Source organism: Drosophila nasuta, chromosome 2L, assembly GCF_023558535.2.
Source record: "Drosophila nasuta strain 15112-1781.00 chromosome 2L, ASM2355853v1, whole genome shotgun sequence".
NCBI lineage: Eukaryota > Metazoa > Arthropoda > Insecta > Diptera > Drosophilidae > Drosophila > Drosophila nasuta.
The window spans coordinates 14,640,323-14,657,977 of NC_083455.1; the positions used below are offsets into that span (position 1 = coordinate 14,640,323).

Sequence of the window (17,655 nt, forward strand, 5' to 3'; positions counted from 1 at the left end):
TATTTTTATCGATATACAGACAATTGAATTTAAAATCACCCGCCAAGAAGGCTGTTCTAAAAAGCGAATTGAACAAAAAAAACTAATTTTTTTTTGGTTTAACAGAAGCAAGCAACAATTTATATTTATTTATTCCATTCGCATTTAACATTCGCAGTGATCTACCTTGACAGGTATTGCAGTTTCATAGCTATTATTATTGCCCAACAGCTCCTTGGGATCCACATAGACAGTTCCCTCTCTGCCACGTGCAAAAGGTCTTACGCCATTGGTTTGTAAGTAAAAATCGCCATGTACACTGGAAATATACAAAATATATCAATAATAATTGCATATTTATAACTTCAACTCACTTTGTGGGACAATTGTGACCCATTACGACGGTTGATTCAGTTTCAATCGTCTTCTTTTGCTTAAATTCATCCCAGCTCTTTGAGGCTACTGCATCAAATCCTATGGGAAAACGTTCCGAAACTGATTCGGCCCAAAACCACCAGCTACGTCGATGGCTAGACAAATCATTATCGCTAAGCATTTTGTAATTGCGCTTCGGACATCCCGGCTGAAGTGTCTTGCCACCATTAGGCCAGAAATCGACAGTTCCACTGCTACTAGGTGCACCATAAAGCCAGGCATCTGTGTGTATAATATCTACGAACTCGGCGTCTTTCTTATTCAGATGATTACATAATCCAGCAAGGTAGAAAAGCGGGAATGCCGGGTCTAAGCCAGTAATTCTGCACAGCAAAATGACAATAGAATTATTAACCATTTAATTAATACTATATGTTAGGAATTTACCTTTTTATTTTCCTAACTCCCTTGGTTCGTTTAAGGATTTCACGACCCACAATACCAGCCATCTGACCACCCAACGAATGGCCAACGATATGGAATTTGTCAATTTCCAGTCCATGATCGAACATTTCCAGCAGGACCTTGGCTAGTTCAGGACCCAACTGCTTTGCATTGGGAACAGCATCGAACATGTAATTACCATCAGCCAGCTCGCCCCAATCGAGGACAATCAGATTTGTATCGTTGCGCTCCAAATAGGCCTCAGCAATAACATGAATGCTCTCCACATCGGGATCCTCCAAATAGCCATGTAAATACAGTACTGTGTTTTTGGTCAAATCTAAATGCTCATCCTCCAACAAACTCTTCGAATCATTCAGATCGTAGATATCACTATCGGCTACACTGGGACTGTGGGAAAAACATCAACATTAAAAAACAAAACAAGAGTGTCAAAGACTGGTTAAAACAAAACGGGTTACGAAATGATTACATACCCATAGTAAAGTATAAACTTGGCTGTTGTAAGATCTGCTTTCGCATTTTTGAGGCCGCATAACAACCCTGAAATAAGTGAGTTATATCAAAAGAGGGTTAATATAGTATATAAGCATAGATAATACACGTTGGGTGATAAAAAAGAAGATTAATTGAAGTGCCCTGATTGTAGTTATCTATTATTCTCACAAACAAATGGTATCCATCATATTTATGATTCACTACCGAGATTGAATTTCCTTTCTATAAATATGTAATTAAATATCCTTTGAGATTGCATTGCTTTATTTAAAGGCAATAACCCTCGTTTTATGATTCACTCATTTTTCAGATCAATTTTCTTTCGAGTTTCACTTACTGGATTTATTTTTCACCGCCTTGTGCATATTTGTGCTGTAAAAAAATATAAAAAAAATAAATAAATAAACTCAGATTACTTATAAAAATTCTTTACTTTAAGAAAGGTTGAAACACTTCTAGTCGCTTGCCCTGATTAAAGAAAACTAAGCGAAAATCCATAGAATAAATCACGAAAAATTAATTCTAATTAAATTCCGACGCTTTTGGATTTGCGATAAGATACGGCCACAGAATACGGAATATTCAGTTCCCCTGTAAGTACTATTTTATGCCCAAGTGTTTATATATATATATATATACATATATGGGTGTGTGTATTATTTTTACGTGCATATGTTTTGTCTGGCGATTTCTAAATCGCAGTCAAGCAAGCTTTAGTCGAGCACCCGTCATAATTTTTGTAACTGTAATACCTGTGCAATAGATGTGTCCGGTACCGTTATAAACGAAAAACCAGCTGCTCGACTGTAAAATACTCTGTTATACGTACATATTTCTACTCTGTTATACAAACAAACAACACGTGCTGACTCACGAATATTTACAATCTGCAAGCAGTGCTTGGAAAGCAGTGCAGTGAATAAGCTCATTTTTTGTGACCCTCCGAACAGTTCGTAATTTCAAAGATCAATCAGCAGATAGGAAAACAAAAATGGTCTACGAGTTTTACAGGGTAGATGGAAAAGCACTTCAATTTACATCCATGGCTATCAACTAGTAAATTAACCAACTGCAAGAGACACGACATCCGAAAGCGCCAAGCTAATCGGCGGGGCGGCGAACGTTTAATAAAACGCGCCACTTGAGCTCAAAGTGCGATAACGGTCACAAAGAGCATATCCGTGTAATTAGTGAATGAAATAATTTTGGTCATAAATAAGGTGAACTGCCTAACACACACAGCATTACATGTAATTATCCGTGTCTCTATAATAATAAAAGAGAAACATTAAAGAGCGTCCCCTAATTGCTGTAATACAGAATTAAATCACAACAAACCACTTGACCTGTGTGCACACATTCACACATACAAGCATGCAAACACTATTGTTTTACTTGTTGCGGCGAATCAGAAAATCATTTATTGGCTTTCTCTTTCGATGACCGAACACACACACTCACACTGACGTACACTGTCATAGATTCATATGTATATATTTGCGCAATACAGTGTTTTAATTATGCATCCAAAAGATAGTATTATTTACCATATAATTTATTTTAAATATTAGCTAAGCAAACACCTTACATACTCTCAGTGAATTGATATTCGACGCGGACTGTAATCTTCACACTAACCTGAGCACTCGACGTCAAGGTGCGACGCGTCCAACTGCAATGACAACCAAAACTGATCTGCGTCAGTAATTACTCGCATTCTCTCTCTTTTACACGCGCGCTCTCCACCTATCCATATATTTGGTAGGTTGCTCTCAGCAATAACACGCACACTCACACACATAGCCCAGTGGTACCACAGCTATAAATATCGTTCGCTTTTGGCGCGACAATCGAAACATGCGATCGACTTGAAGTTTAATTATCGATAAATTGTTGCTTGCATTGGCAGTTGAGAAAGAAATATTTATTTGAATTGAGCACTCAATAAATACATTGGTAGCCCAGCTTTTACAAAGATTGCAACATTATTCTTTTACAATAAATTTTATTTTGCATTCAGATGCGATTAACCAATACATTTTTGTTTGTTTTTCAAAGTCTACACATTTGTTTTTTTTTTAATAATGAATGTTTGCTTATGTGGTAAATCATGTATTTTATTATATAAGTAGGTAAGTGATAGATATTCTTATGTTTCGCGTTTTCTTTTTTTGTGGCTCATCCGTTATGCTTTCGCTTTGCTCGATTCATGCATTTTGAAAATGGTAAATATGTTGTTAGGGTCGAGGTTTGGGCTCTCAGTGGTGATCTAGTTGCGTTTTTATCGGCTCCATTTCTTTCTACACGTTAAGTTGAAGAATCCATTTAACAACTACAAGTTTCCGTTCTTAAGTGTTGCTACACAATAATTATATATTTTGTTGGTTGTTTGTTGTTTTTGATGCCAGCGTGTGTGAAATACATACATTTTAAAAATAGAATAAAAAATTATAAAGTTGATTACGCTATAATATATGGATTGGTTCAACATTCAACAGTTGGAGGCGTGTTCATGTATGTGATACCGGGAAAGAGACAAAAGAGATTATAAAAACAACGATTAGTATTGGATTCCACCTTCGGTTGTACAATCAATTTTAAACATCATATTTTGAAACATTTGGACAGTCGCTTTGAGCTTGCGAATTAGTCAAGAAACTGCACGGGGATCAAAAAGGACATCGAAGGCCACACATGAGGTTTTGGTTGGGCTACTCATCCTCTAACATTCCGTAACACTTTTCATCTGCTTCTCCGCATCGTTGGAGTTGTTATTCTCAGTTCCAGCATTTAGCTGCAGTTGCACATCACCGCCATCAGCTTCACCCCCTGCCGCTGCTGACATTGGCGGCGGCTCAACAACTAGACGCGAGTTCAATGCCGCTTCAATCTTCAGGCCCATGCAGGGCGGCACAGCGGTTCTAAACACGTTTAGTTCCATTTCTATAGAATCGCGTTAAAATTACTTATATGCATATCATGTATTTGCAGCTGTAGTGGAAGTGAAAAGTGTGAGAATTAATCTAAAATTTACTGCTTACCGGCGGCAATGCCCGCAATCGCCTGTGCAGCGAAATGTTTAACATCTACATCGGTATCGGCATTCAGTTTGTCTAGCGTGGGCTTGACTTGTGCATCAATGACGCTGGCCTCCAAGAACGGTGAAATCTTCTGCAGTGTTTTGGCTACATTGAAGCGCACATTGGCAACGGGATCAGCGGCTAACAGCAACACCGTTGGCAGCAACAGTTTTGTGGTAATATCCGTGCCACACACCTCGGCCAACACATTCAAGCAGAACAGGCAGGTCATTCCTATAAAATATGAGTACCATTCATAAGTAAACTCCCAAAACTATTTTCAAAATCCTTTCACTTACTGTGCAAATAGTTCTTGTTGCGTGACATGACTAATATCATTGGAATAATGGCTTGCTCGGCCCATGGGGCACCAAACTGTTCCACCAGCTTCTTCATGTTAAGTGTGGCTGCTTCACGAATGGCATAGACATGATCATTTAGCCAGCCCATGCAGAGGCCGCGGAGTTTCTGATCGAAGAACTCCTGTCCCAACTGGCCAGCGAGCGCAGGCATGTACTCAATGATTGCCAAGCGAACGCGCCACTTTGAATCCTCAGCCAGCTCGACAATGGCAGGAAGAAGGGACTGTAAGTGAGGTGGTTAAACATTCAATCATCAATTCATGTCACAAATGATTAAAGACTAACCTGTGACAATTGTTGAATGCCAATGACATCGTTGACACAATCCAAATTGGAGATGATGTTGAGACGCACTTCGGGACACTCGTCCTTCAGCTGAATGAGGAAGAGTGGGAGCAATTGTTCGACTGTCTGATAAGCGCCAAGCATTGGACTCAGACCCATGATGACAGAGGCCAGCGCCGATTTGACGTGTGGATTGGGATCAGAGACCAAATCGCGCACATACGGCAGAATTGAGCTCAAAATGATTTGCACTTGGTTGGCCTTGTCCAAACTAGCGCAAAAGTCCTTCACTTTTGTGGCCACAGCGGCGCGCACTTCAGCCTCGGCATCCTTAAGCAAATATTGGAATGCGGGCACCAGATCGACGCGCGTAATCTCTGGGCCGACGGCCTTCTGTAGGTCAACGAACTTCTCGGCGACCATGTAACGCACACGCCACGACGAATCGCTGGCGCACTGACGCAACGTGGGCAGCACCAACTAGAAAGAATAGAAAGTATGCGATAGAACACATCTAGTGGCATTTTAAGTGTCTGTCTTACGTGCTCCACATCATCCTGCGGCAGTAATTGTGCAATGCTAACGCAAGCCTCCACAGCCAAAAGCCGCACCGAATCCTGATCGTCCTGCGCCAGTTGAACAAAGTTCGGTATCAAATCGGATTTTAAATATTCCGTCTCGACAACTTTCGCGAATTCACCCAACTTATTTGCTGCTGCACGTCGCACCATAGGAGTCTCATCCTGGCACAATTTACGGAAATTAGCTCGCAGCTCGGCCTTCACGGGTTGTGTGACGCGTGGATAACACACGGAGAACAAACCACAGGCCGAGGTGCGTGAGGTGAACCAATCGCCGGAGACCAAACGTTGCAGCGTGGGCACCACATGAATCTCCCAAATCAAGAGCACTGTGCTCGGCGGCAACGGTACGCAGCGATTCCACCGCCTTGTCACGCACCACGGTCTCCTCGACGGTGGCCAGACTCTCTAATGGCGGCAGCAAGTACATTGCATATTCGGGGCCGCCCACAAGACCTAGAAAGAGGATGAGGTGTGAATTGATGTGGAAGTGATGTTAATTTGGATTCTTCGCTTACTTGTGAAATTGCCCAATTGATCGGCCAGGGCCAATAAAACCTCATCTTCATCATATATGGTCTCGGTTAGGAACGGAATCAACTCGGAACGCGTGCGTTCTTCGCCCAAAGCGAGCGCAATCGTTGACAGCTTTTTGATGGAGTTCAGACGTAACTGCAAATGGTCAAAAATTGCTTATTTTCATTTTCTTTTATCAAATTCTCAAGTACTAATTAAACAAAATAAAAGATAGTAAAGCCCTCGCTCGCAAATACACTACACGCACACACATGTACACACGCCTAAATTGGCCTGCACACAATGACGCATTTTTTTTTTTGCATAGGCACATACATACTTGCACATACACATATAATCATACATAGATACATATGAAATACATACACATACTCATACACACACAGAAGATTCATGCACCCCAATAAGTTTGCTGTTGAATTGGGTAAACTTCGATCGTGTTAATTAACTGCACACCTATAAATAGTTGGACCAACCTGCACATCCTCATTTTTCAATTCATCAATTAACACCGCAATTGGATACAGGGAATCATCGACAGATTTGTCGCTTGCTGCCATTTTTCTTTTCTCACACACACACTCTCGTACAGCGAATCGGTTTTTTCTTCTCTATTTCGCACGAATTACAATTGGCCAAATGTTTGATACTACTGTTTAGCTGACAAGATAATTAAATGCTTTCACTGTTGTTTCTCAAGCAAATCCTTTCAAAATGTTCACGAAATAAAAAATTCTTCTCCGATTGATTTTCCAGTGAAAATGCGATGCCGTTTCCGTGCAATTTTTTTTATTCTTCTAAAAATGACACAACGAGACAAGAACGATACTACTCGATGCTGCAATAATAACAGTGATTGCTCCACAATTTAACAGATTAACTCCACCGAATGACAGTTAACAAAACTCGCATACGTATACTTCTCTCCAGATTTTCTATTCAGGAAAAATCGTAGTAAGTAATACCGAACAACTTGAAGCAAACAATAAGCGATTTAATATGACGGCCAACTTTCACGAATGTGCCATATACCAAAATGTTAAATGAAGGATATCTGCGGTCACACCCCGTAACAGATGTCTTTATTGTTTTAAAAAAACATATAAATAAGTAATGCATGACGGCAATTAAGAATTGATTATAAAATTTTAAAATATCGATGCATCTAATAGGTGTTATCGATTATTTTAATGTTTACTTTTTTTTTAATTTTCCAAAAATGATACAAATTCTGTTAATTTCAGCAGCTGATCATCGCTAGCCACGCGTGGAGCCGATTCCCTTATTTTCGGTATTAAAATATATTTATCCCCATCCTGCTCACGTGTCCAATCGAAGCAAGCACTCTTTAGTTCCTCAGGAGTCATTTGTGCCATTTCCATCAGGTTTTGCTCATAAATTGAAACATAGGCACTAGCCGTCAAGTTAAACAGCTCCTCGCGTTTACTAACTACAATAAGAAATAGTTGGAGTATTTTTAGGAATGAATAGAGTCAGCACGTACCCAGGAGATCGTTAATAATGGCCTTGTTGTGCTCTGACCACTCGTATTTCATGTGTTTGAAGAAATCCGAGTAGTTGCTGTGCTGCAAGGCGATATTCAATAGATTTATTTGGTCTAGTTCTTTGTTTTGATCCTTCAAATTGTCGGGAATGCGCATCCATAGCATTTTGGCATTAGCTCTGCAAGCAAATAAAATGGTGAATGTATTGTAAATATAATTGCTTGCCGCTTACAGATTGTTTAGGTAGAGATAAATTGCCAGCATCTGTTGATAGTTTTCGGCGCTCATAGCGGTGTTCTGCAAATAGCGCCAGACCATTGTTAATTAAAATACACAGTACATTCGGACGATGACACATACCTCCAATTCTTCATTTTCCAGCTGACAAAGCGCTGTACTATAACTGTCTTCCTGCATTTTGAGAAATATTATTTATTTATTTTTTGATGGAACAATTTTTTGCAAACAACAGCTAGAGATGGAGAGAAGCATCTATGAGTATATCGATATTTTTGAAGCTTTTTCGATATCGGTTTTAAATGGCAAACACAAGTAATTTTCATATTTTATCGAAAGTGTAGAGTTCAGTAGCGAGTAAATCCTATGTTAAATGCTGAGCATCTCTGTTAAGAGAGGAGCAATTCTGAAAGTAAATGCAACTCTGCGTGTTGTGTAGAGTTCAGCTGTAGAGTGTTGCTCCACAAGTCTCCACTTTCTTTTCGGTGTAAAAAACTAAGCTAGCAACATCATGGGTCGTATGCACGCTCCTGGGTAGATGTTTTTCCAATAGTTATTGAGCTAGTATTGTTGTAAAATGTGCTTGACTAACGTGCAATAACAATCCGCCACAATGGCAATATGTGCAACGCGCGCAACGGCGTAGTTTTTATGTTAAATTTGGCCACCATGGCAAGCACATGTTCCAACTGAATACGCTCGTTCTGCTTCTTCTTATTGCTTGCTGTCATTCACTGGCTAAACGAACAATACGAATTGTACTAATTTTTTGCAGCAAGGGTATTTCCCAATCAGCTCTCCCCTACAGACGCACAGTGCCATCCTGGCTGAAGCTTAACGCTGAGGATGTGAAGGACCAGATCAAGAAGCTGGGCAAGAAGGGCCTGACACCCTCCAAAATTGGTAAATAATAACTGTTGTTTATACTCTCTATTTGAGGTTATGTTAACGCCAATCTTTCCTTATTAATCTAGGTATCATCCTGCGTGATTCGCATGGTGTGGCTCAGGTGCGTTTTGTCAATGGCAACAAGATTCTGCGCATCATGAAATCGGTTGGCCTTAAGCCCGACATCCCTGAGGATCTTTACCACATGATCAAGAAGGCTGTCGCTATCCGCAAGCATTTGGAGCGCAACCGCAAGGATAAGGATGGCAAGTTCCGTCTGATTCTGGTCGAGTCCCGCATCCACCGTCTGGCTCGTTACTACAAAACCAAGAGCGTGCTTGCGCCCAACTGGAAGTACGAGTCGAGCACAGCTTCCGCTCTTGTTGCCTAAGTTTTCTTTACCAATTATAAACTAATGTGTGAGTGCATACATTTTTAATGTACACCAAGTAGACCACAAAAGCAGCAAAATAAAACTATAATTTTGAGGAAAACACAAAATGTGCATAATGTGTGTGTTATTAATTCCAAGAGTAGTATGAAATTTACATAAATTAAGTTTGTTTAACGACACGATAGCCAAGTTGTTGGGGTGGTTTGGCTTCGTTGCCGGTAACAACAAAGTCGATTTGTTTATGTATACGAATGACAAATTTACCCTCTATAAAGTAAGCTTCAAAAAATAGGGTGCGACTTTCTTTAATTATATTAATTTGCTGAAACCACTGAAATTTGTAATGAAAAAATTAGCAATCAAAAAGCATTTTTTTATAGTTAAGTTTTTTAAGTTTTAAGTTTTTTTATAGGTAATTGTCGATTAAACTAAAGTGTAAAGTAATAACAGGAATAGCCTTAACTTGTATATTTTATTTAGTATTACAATAAGTGTTCTTTTGCTTAATTCAACAGCAGATACAATTCAAAAATCAATTACTCATGTACTTATGCTACAAAAGCTTTGAAAAGTATGTATACTTATGTATGTGTATGTGTGTGCTTGATCTTGAGTCCGGCTTTGCAGCATCTTCACCAAACACTTTCAAACTCACCTTACCCATTACTAATTCCCCATATTCTCCGTATACTTGTTGATTGATTCACAAGCATGACGTAGTTCGTGTGCTTACAAGTATATAAGAGAGAGGGAGAGCGTGCAAAAGAGTGTGTATGTGTGTATGTACTTGCGATAAATTTGGTTGAAAAGAGCCGATTGCCGCCAGCTGTTTTCAGTAGCATGCTGCCCTTCCTTACAGGCAGACGGTTCAATTTTTGTCGTTGATGTTGAATTCGTGCTTACTTATTTTTCGGTTTTGTTAATTGCGCTACGTTTGGTGAAGCACATAAGAATGATTTACAATAATTATTGAGTTGTTGTCTAAGTTAAACAAACATATGTACGTATAATGTGGCGCCCAATGCGTTCTGGAATCATGTGAATCGAGCAATTATTTGTTTTATTTTTTTTTGCAATTACATGTGTGTTCATGTATGTGTGTGTGTGGACAATACATGTTTGATTAGATAATTTAAGAGCATTTGCAAAAAATGGCTTTTAGATAAAATAACAATAGATAATTGATATTAGCGTTATTGTGAGCAGGAAGGAACTGAGTGAGCTTCCAGTAATGAAATACCGTTAATGTTGATTTTAGTTGTTGACATACATACATATGTATACATATACACCTCGATGTCTGTTTGTGTTTGTATGCTGAGTGCAAATATCACCGCGTGTTTTTTGTATAAAACGGCAATTAGTGTATGTGTAATTCTACACAATCGCCTTAATATAAAATATATACGCAATATATAAATGCGTATGTATGTACTTTGTTTGATTGTACATAAATAAACAAACTTAGTCATAAATAAACATGGTGTAGTGTATTATATTTCTTTGTGATATTTGCCCTTTTGTTGTTGTCCCTTGGAATAAACTTGCGAGAAGTAGAAAATAAATAGGTGAACACGCATACTTTGCGACGTGTACGTGAATATTTAAATCCACGATTGCACTTTTCGCATACCGGCATTTTATTGCATTGCAAGCATTTTTATGTACATACATATGTATCACACAATAATATACACACACTGGCAATCAACTATGCGTTTGAGCGTGTGATTAACCATGTCCAAATCATTCACACATACACAAGAACCGGCGAATGCTTAAGAATCAAATCGTCCAGAAAACATATACTCACATACATTCAAGTACGCTTACACTCAAGTGCAGTAAATTGCGGTTCTTTAAGCTCGGCTCACGCTATGCGGAGATCCAAAAGCTCGTGTGCTGCGAGCTTTGCAGCGAACAAGCTGTTAATTATGTAGTTATGTTTGTTCTTGACCCGGCTGACACAGAGAGTCGCACATAATTATCTAAAGTTATGAAATAAATAATTACACATTATTATTGTATGTATGTATAGGTGCACGTTTCATAGTTCTTGCACGTCATGATTAATCAATCAATGCGTTTCACTATAGGAATTAACAAAAATGACACGCACTATTCTTATCTATTTTTTTAATTTGTTTGTTTGCTTCTTAAGATACATTTGTCGAATACAGGTTGAACAATGCAGTCACTCAAAACAACCGATTTGCCGGAGAATCCTCGAGAACATGCCAATTTCATATCGGCAATATGCTTCTGGTATGTAATTGATAATTGATAATTGTATAACAGTGTATAACAGTTGTAATACACACATATATGTGTATTTATTTAGGTTCACCATGCCCACGTTCCTCAAGGGGCGCAAAAAAGTGTTGGAAACCAGCGATCTCTACAAGACGTTAACGGAACACAAGACAGGTGCGTGCGCCACAATTAATTACAGATAACGAATTAGTTAACATCATTAATTCATCAGTCAATAGTCAATAGTGTTTAAAATATTTATATCTCAAGAAACCGGTTCCTTTCCGGCTTGTCTATTCAAGAATTCAAATGAAAAGCGAAAAATTTCACTTAAGGAAAATGTATTTCACAAGAAAATTGTTTACAATATGCCTATATGTATATATAAACAGACAGAACAATTGATTCCACTCAATTTGTGGCTATGCCAGGCAAATCAATTGAGCACAATTATTGTGCATTTCGCTTATATACACAAAAAGAACAGCAAGCTAAAAATGAAGCAATATTTCAATTAATTTGCAAGCAATCATTCTCGTTAGCAGAGCTTAACTTATCAGCCTTAAAATGTATACTATATCTATAAAGATTTGTAAATCCGGTCACTGACTTCTGAGCTGCAGACTTTTATAATTGTTTATTTGAACGAATATTTTGTAATGTTTTGGGTAGATAAGAGACTAACCATGTGTTGTTAACATTATCTAGCAATCGTATAGCCGGTTTCCACTTATCTATACAGTTGTTCTACACACCTCAAACGCGTCCAATCATTTCTATAATTAATGATAATTATAATTACTATATTGCCATTCGAATGTGTGTGCTAAAAAAATGTTTCAGCATATCATCAGACAGATCTCATTAAAGCATATCAGTAATTATTATCAGGCATTAACAACCCACTAAACAAAAGGGTTGCCTCAAACCCACTCAGTGATTATATGACAGCCAAGTTCAGTTTTATCGATATGATGACTTAACTACCAGTAACTTGGGTACCTTAATATGCATGTTTGTTGATAATTTAATACACAATGTCAAGGCTGTTTTTATGGCTACAGCTGTTTGGGACTTGAGGGAAGAAACCGTTTTATATTTTCATATTTGTATCAACAGTAAACAAGATGAATATTTTTATTGATTGTACTAATATCATCTTGTGCTTTCAATATTATAATGAAGAAAGTTGCAAATTGTATTAATGTTGAGCATGTATTTTTAAATACTTTTCTTATATCAAACTCATCAATTAGTATATCAGAACTTCTTAAAAATAGCAATTCCCTGACAGACAAATTAAATATATTTATAGAAAATTTGTTTATTAATCTGTATAACTACTATATATGTATGTTGTTCTAAAATTAAGAAATGTTCTAAACGACAAATATACTATATTAATTTTCTTTTAAATTTTATCAGCAATCTACATTATTTTCTTTTCTTTGTATAATTATTATATTATTAATTTTATATAAATTTTTTTGCAGAAACACTTGGAGATAAAATATCCGTGGCATGGAATCGTGAATTACTGAAACAGCAAAAGAACCCCAATAAGAAACCCAGTTTGCTGTGTGCCTTGATTAGGGTTTTTGGCTGGTACTATGGACTACTGGGCTTGGTGCTGTTTCTCCTGGAGCTGGGATTGCGCACAATACAACCGTTGTTTCTGTTGAAGCTGATTGCGTATTACACGAATGGCAAGGAATCGATCAATGATGCATATTTCTATGCAGCTGGTGTGATTGCTTGCAGTGCTCTCAATGTGTTCATCATGCATCCCTATATGCTGGGCACTGTTCACATGGGCATGAAGATGCGCGTCGCCTTGAGCAGCATGATTTATCGCAAGGCACTTAAGTTGAGCAAAACGGCATTGGGGGATACGACAGCTGGACACATTGTGAATCTCATATCCAATGATGTAGGTCGATTGGATTTGGCAACGATATTCGTTCACTATCTGTGGGTTGGACCGCTGCAGACGCTCTTTATCACGTACCTGATGTACCTAAAGGTAAGTAGAATAAATTTGATAATGTATTAACTCTTTAGCTATCAACTTATTTAATCCCTTTTGCAGATTGGCATTGCTGCCATCTTTGGTGTCGCCTTTATGCTCGCCTTCATTCCGCTCCAAGCGTGGCTGGGCAAGAAGAGCTCTGCTCTCCGCATGCGCACTGCGCTGCGTACGGATGAACGTGTTAGGATGATGAATGAGATCATTGCCGGCATTCAGGTGATCAAGATGTATGCCTGGGAGTTGCCCTTCGAGCAGCTGGTGGCATTTGCGCGTAAGAAGGAAATCAATGCCATACGACATGTTTCCTACATACGCGGCATCTTGTTGTCCTTCATCATCTTCCTCACGCGTGTCTCCATCTTTCTCAGCCTGGTGGGCTACGTGCTCCTCGGCACTTTTCTCACACCCGAAGTGGCCTTTGTGATCACCGCCTACTACAACATTTTGCGCACCACAATGACTGTGTTCTTTCCCCAAGGCATCTCGCAGATGGCCGAGGCATTGATCTCCATCAAGCGTGTGGAGAAGTATATGCTCTATGAGGAGACTGATGTGAGTGACAGATCCGTGGATATGTCGGCAGTGTCGACGCCAGGCACAAATCAAACCACAGTGCAATCGAAACTGGAACAGGAGAAGTTGCTGACGCCAACATCGCTGCAGAACATCAATGAAAACGCCATGTTATCCGAGGCCAAGGTGTCGATCAACAATCTGATGGCCAAATGGGATCCCAACTCACCGGATTACACACTCAATGGCGTTAATTTGCGAGTACAACCGGGCACATTGCTCGGCATAGTGGGACGCACTGGTGCCGGCAAATCGAGTCTCATTCAGGCCATACTGGGAGAACTTCGTGTGGAGTCGGGTGAAATACGTGTCAATGGCAGCTTCTCTTATGCCAGTCAGGAGCCTTGGCTATTCACGGGAACTGTGCGCCAGAATATACTCTTTGGCCAGGAGATGGACAAGCGGCGTTACAATCTGGTTGTAAAGAACTGTGCGCTCGAGCGTGACTTTGAGCTGCTTCCCTTTGGCGATAAGACAATTGTGGGTGAACGTGGTGCCTCGTTGTCTGGTGGCCAGAAGGCACGCATCAGCTTGGCACGTGCTGTCTATCGCCAGTCGGCCATCTATTTGCTGGATGATCCCTTGAGCGCAGTGGATACTCATGTGGCGCGTCATTTGTTTGAGAAGTGTATGCGTGGATATTTGCGGGATCGCATTGTCATTCTGGTAACGCATCAGCTGCAGTTCTTGCAGCATGCCGATCAGATTGTCATCATGGACAAGGGACAAGTGAGTGCTGTGGGCACTTACGACTCGTTGCGAGAATCTGGCCTGGACTTTGCAACCATGCTGGCGGAAGAGCACGATGAGCACAACAGCGAAGGATCGCGTTCCAGATCGGGTTCAACTACCGAGCGGAGACGGAACAGTGAACAATCGCTGGTGTCGCTGGCCGATTCCACAGTAGATGAGACAGCTGGCGAGCAGATGCATGTACAGGAGTCACAGGAGCAAGGCGACATTGGCCTGGGACTGTACGCCAAATACTTTAGATCTGGCGGCGGTTTCTTTGCCTTCTTCGTCACAATGGCCTTTTGTGTGTTGACGCAAGTTATGGCCTCGCTGGGTGATTACTTTCTAGCTTATTGGTGAGTGTTTGCAGTAAAGCTTTTAATGAATCAATTATATATGATTGTATTTCCACAGGGTTGCCAAGAAGGGCAGTATACGCAACGAGAACGTTGTTCCACAGGGCAATAACACTTTCGTATTGGAGGCAGATGCGCCCATCGTCAATGACACTTTCACCGTCGCACCAGACACCGCAGACAACTCGCATGTGCTGGAATCTCGTCTTTCCATTTGGTTAAGTGAACTGGGTTGGTCTGTGGATGCAGAAATGCTGGATACATACATCTTTACATTGATTACGATCACAACCATTGCGCTGACTTTAGCACGTTCATTTCTGTTCTTTAATCTGGCCATGAAGGCTTCGACCAAGTTGCACAACTCCATGTTTCGTGGTATCTCGCGTGCCGCCATGTACTTCTTCAACACGAATCCCTCGGGACGTATACTTAATCGCTTCTCGAAGGATATGGGTCAGGTGGATGAGATATTGCCCGCTGTGATGATGGATGTCATACAGATCTTTCTCTCGCTCGGCGGCATTGTCATTGTCATTGCTGTGGTGAATCCCATGTTTCTCATACCCACAATGTTCCTCGTCATCATCTTCTATCAGCTGCGCACGTTTTACCTGAAAACCTCTCGAAATGTCAAGCGCCTGGAAGCTATTAGTAAGTTTAAGTTAGTATATAAGTGCATATTGAAATATGCATTAATATTTTATTTATTTCGCACAGCTCGTTCGCCGATTTACTCGCATATGGCAGCCTCTCTCACGGGTCTGTCGACTATTCGTGCCTTTGGAGCACAGCGTGTGCTTGTGAGTGAATTTGACAATCATCAGGATTTGCACAACTCGGCGTTTTACATGTTCATCAGCACGTCGCGTGCCTTTGGCTTCTGGCTGGACTGTTTCTGCATTCTCTATATTGCCATTGTTACTTTGAGCTGTTTGTTCTTCCCTCCAGCTAATGGCGGCATGGTTGGTCTCGTCATTACCCAGGTAAAGTCGCAAATATTTAAGATATATTTCATCTATTTATTACATACATTCGGTTTTAGGCTATGGGTATGACCGGCATGGTGCAGTGGGGCATGCGTCAGTCTGCCGAACTGGAAAATACAATGACGGCCGTGGAACGTGTTGTTGAATACGAGGATATCGAGCCAGAGGGTGCTTTGGAGGCACCAGCTGATAAGAAACCAGCGAAATCGTGGCCAGAACACGGCAAGATCACGTTCGAAGAGCTGAGTCTACGTTATTTCCCCGATCCCAAATCCGAATACGTGCTGAAATCACTCAATTTTGTTATCAAAGCGCGGGAGAAGGTCGGCATTGTAGGTCGCACGGGTGCGGGCAAATCTTCGCTGATTAACGCATTGTTCCGTCTCTCGTACACCGATGGCTCCATTCTGATCGATAAGCGCGACACTCAAGAAATGGGCTTGCATGATCTGCGCAGCAAGATCTCGATAATACCTCAGGAACCTGTCCTCTTCTCGGGCACAATGCGTTACAATTTGGATCCATTCGACGAGTACAGCGATCAGAAGTTATGGTCTTCCTTGGAGGAGGTGAAGCTAAAGGATGTCGTTGCTGACCTGCCCAGTGCTTTGCAAAGCAAGATAACCGAGGGCGGCACCAACTTCAGTGTGGGTCAACGTCAATTGGTGTGCCTGGCTCGCGCAATTCTGCGCGAGAATCGTGTGCTTGTCATGGATGAGGCCACCGCAAATGTGGATCCACAAACTGATGCACTAATCCAAACAACTATTAGGAATAAGTTCAAGGAATGCACAGTCCTTACAATAGCACATCGGCTGCACACTATTATGGACTCGGACAAGGTGCTCGTCATGGATGCCGGTCGCGTTGTTGAGTTTGGCACACCCTATGAGCTGCTCACCTCTGCCGAGACCAAAGTCTTCCACGACATGGTCAAGCAAACTGGCAAAGCAACCTATGAGAATCTGCTGCAGGTTGCCAAGAAGGTGGGTTGGTTTAAAAATTGAGAAATGCATTTCTTATAATTGTTACATTTTATTTTATTTGCAGGCATTTGAATCAAACCAACAAACTCGAAAATTATCGTCTTAAGGCCAACAAATTTAGTATCGTAATCAGGCTTTATATATTGTTTTATCATTTATTGTATATAATGTCATCAGTTTCCAATTTATCATTATATATTGTCGTAATTTTATGTGTACTTATTATGGAACTATGAGTGTATGTGCCTATGCATTAATTATGCCTACTGATAATGTTTATATATGTATCTTTCTATGTATTTTAAGTGTGTAAATGCGGAGAATTGCAGTGCCTTACAAAATAAATATGTATATCCCACTTATGAAAAAATTTACACATTGATTCCTTTTCATAATTAAGCATTTCCTTTTTTGCAGTTTAAAACCGTTAATAAAACAGTTCTATTTGAATATATTATCAAAAATGTTGTATTTTTTAGACCATGAACAACAATTGAGTTTATTTTTTCTTACTCCCATTAAGCAATTTCCTTTTAATGTTAAATTAATAA

At 40.1% G+C, this 17,655-nt stretch overlaps 5 protein-coding genes across 6 annotated transcripts; 2 read left to right on the forward strand and 3 right to left on the reverse strand.

Annotated features, from left to right (window-relative positions):
* Positions 1 to 84: 84 nt before the first annotated feature.
* Positions 85 to 3,020, reverse strand: LOC132799031 (lipase member H-A). Of its 2 annotated transcripts, none has more exons than XM_060811160.1 (6): positions 2,956 to 3,020; positions 1,655 to 1,689; positions 1,296 to 1,362; positions 802 to 1,209; positions 354 to 737; positions 85 to 298 (listed from the first exon to the last, which is right to left on the reverse strand). In XM_060811160.1, exons 2-6 carry the CDS (start codon positions 1,680 to 1,682, stop codon positions 145 to 147), a joined length of 1,041 nt encoding a protein of 346 aa, XP_060667143.1. In that variant the 5' UTR covers positions 1,683 to 1,689; positions 2,956 to 3,020; the 3' UTR covers positions 85 to 144. The 2 variants fall into 2 exon arrangements, with proteins under 2 accessions (XP_060667143.1, XP_060667142.1); XM_060811159.1 differs by lacking the exon at positions 2,956 to 3,020 and adding an exon at positions 1,751 to 1,789.
* Positions 3,021 to 3,302: 282 nt separating this feature from the next.
* LOC132799030 (serine/threonine-protein phosphatase PP2A 65 kDa regulatory subunit) lies at positions 3,303 to 6,971 on the reverse strand. Its single transcript, XM_060811157.1, is given in 9 exon segments — positions 3,303 to 3,675; positions 4,045 to 4,260; positions 4,359 to 4,631; positions 4,697 to 4,982; positions 5,045 to 5,524; positions 5,587 to 5,940; positions 5,942 to 6,081; positions 6,144 to 6,297; positions 6,639 to 6,971. Coding segments are annotated over 9 exon segments (2,013 nt in total). The 5' UTR covers positions 6,723 to 6,971; the 3' UTR covers positions 3,303 to 3,649.
* Positions 6,972 to 7,289: 318 nt separating this feature from the next.
* On the reverse strand, positions 7,290 to 8,203 carry LOC132799032 (COP9 signalosome complex subunit 8). Its single transcript, XM_060811161.1, has 4 exons — positions 8,028 to 8,203; positions 7,900 to 7,964; positions 7,667 to 7,845; positions 7,290 to 7,612 (listed from the first exon to the last, which is right to left on the reverse strand). Exons 1-4 carry the CDS (start codon positions 8,082 to 8,084, stop codon positions 7,368 to 7,370), a joined length of 546 nt encoding a protein of 181 aa, XP_060667144.1. The 5' UTR covers positions 8,085 to 8,203; the 3' UTR covers positions 7,290 to 7,367.
* Positions 8,204 to 8,295: 92 nt separating this feature from the next.
* Positions 8,296 to 9,293, forward strand: LOC132799033 (small ribosomal subunit protein uS15). The gene is made up of 3 exons (XM_060811162.1): positions 8,296 to 8,438; positions 8,680 to 8,807; positions 8,879 to 9,293. The coding sequence occupies exons 1-3, from the start codon at positions 8,416 to 8,418 to the stop codon at positions 9,181 to 9,183; spliced, it is 456 nt and encodes a 151-aa protein (XP_060667145.1). The 5' UTR covers positions 8,296 to 8,415; the 3' UTR covers positions 9,184 to 9,293.
* Positions 9,294 to 10,023: 730 nt separating this feature from the next.
* On the forward strand, positions 10,024 to 17,474 carry LOC132799029 (probable multidrug resistance-associated protein lethal(2)03659). The gene is made up of 9 exons (XM_060811156.1): positions 10,024 to 10,186; positions 11,348 to 11,451; positions 11,528 to 11,613; positions 12,933 to 13,462; positions 13,529 to 15,129; positions 15,188 to 15,783; positions 15,850 to 16,115; positions 16,175 to 17,104; positions 17,169 to 17,474. Exons 2-9 carry the CDS (start codon positions 11,375 to 11,377, stop codon positions 17,208 to 17,210), a joined length of 4,128 nt encoding a protein of 1,375 aa, XP_060667139.1. The 5' UTR covers positions 10,024 to 10,186; positions 11,348 to 11,374; the 3' UTR covers positions 17,211 to 17,474.
* The last annotated feature ends 181 nt before the right edge of the window (positions 17,475 to 17,655 follow it).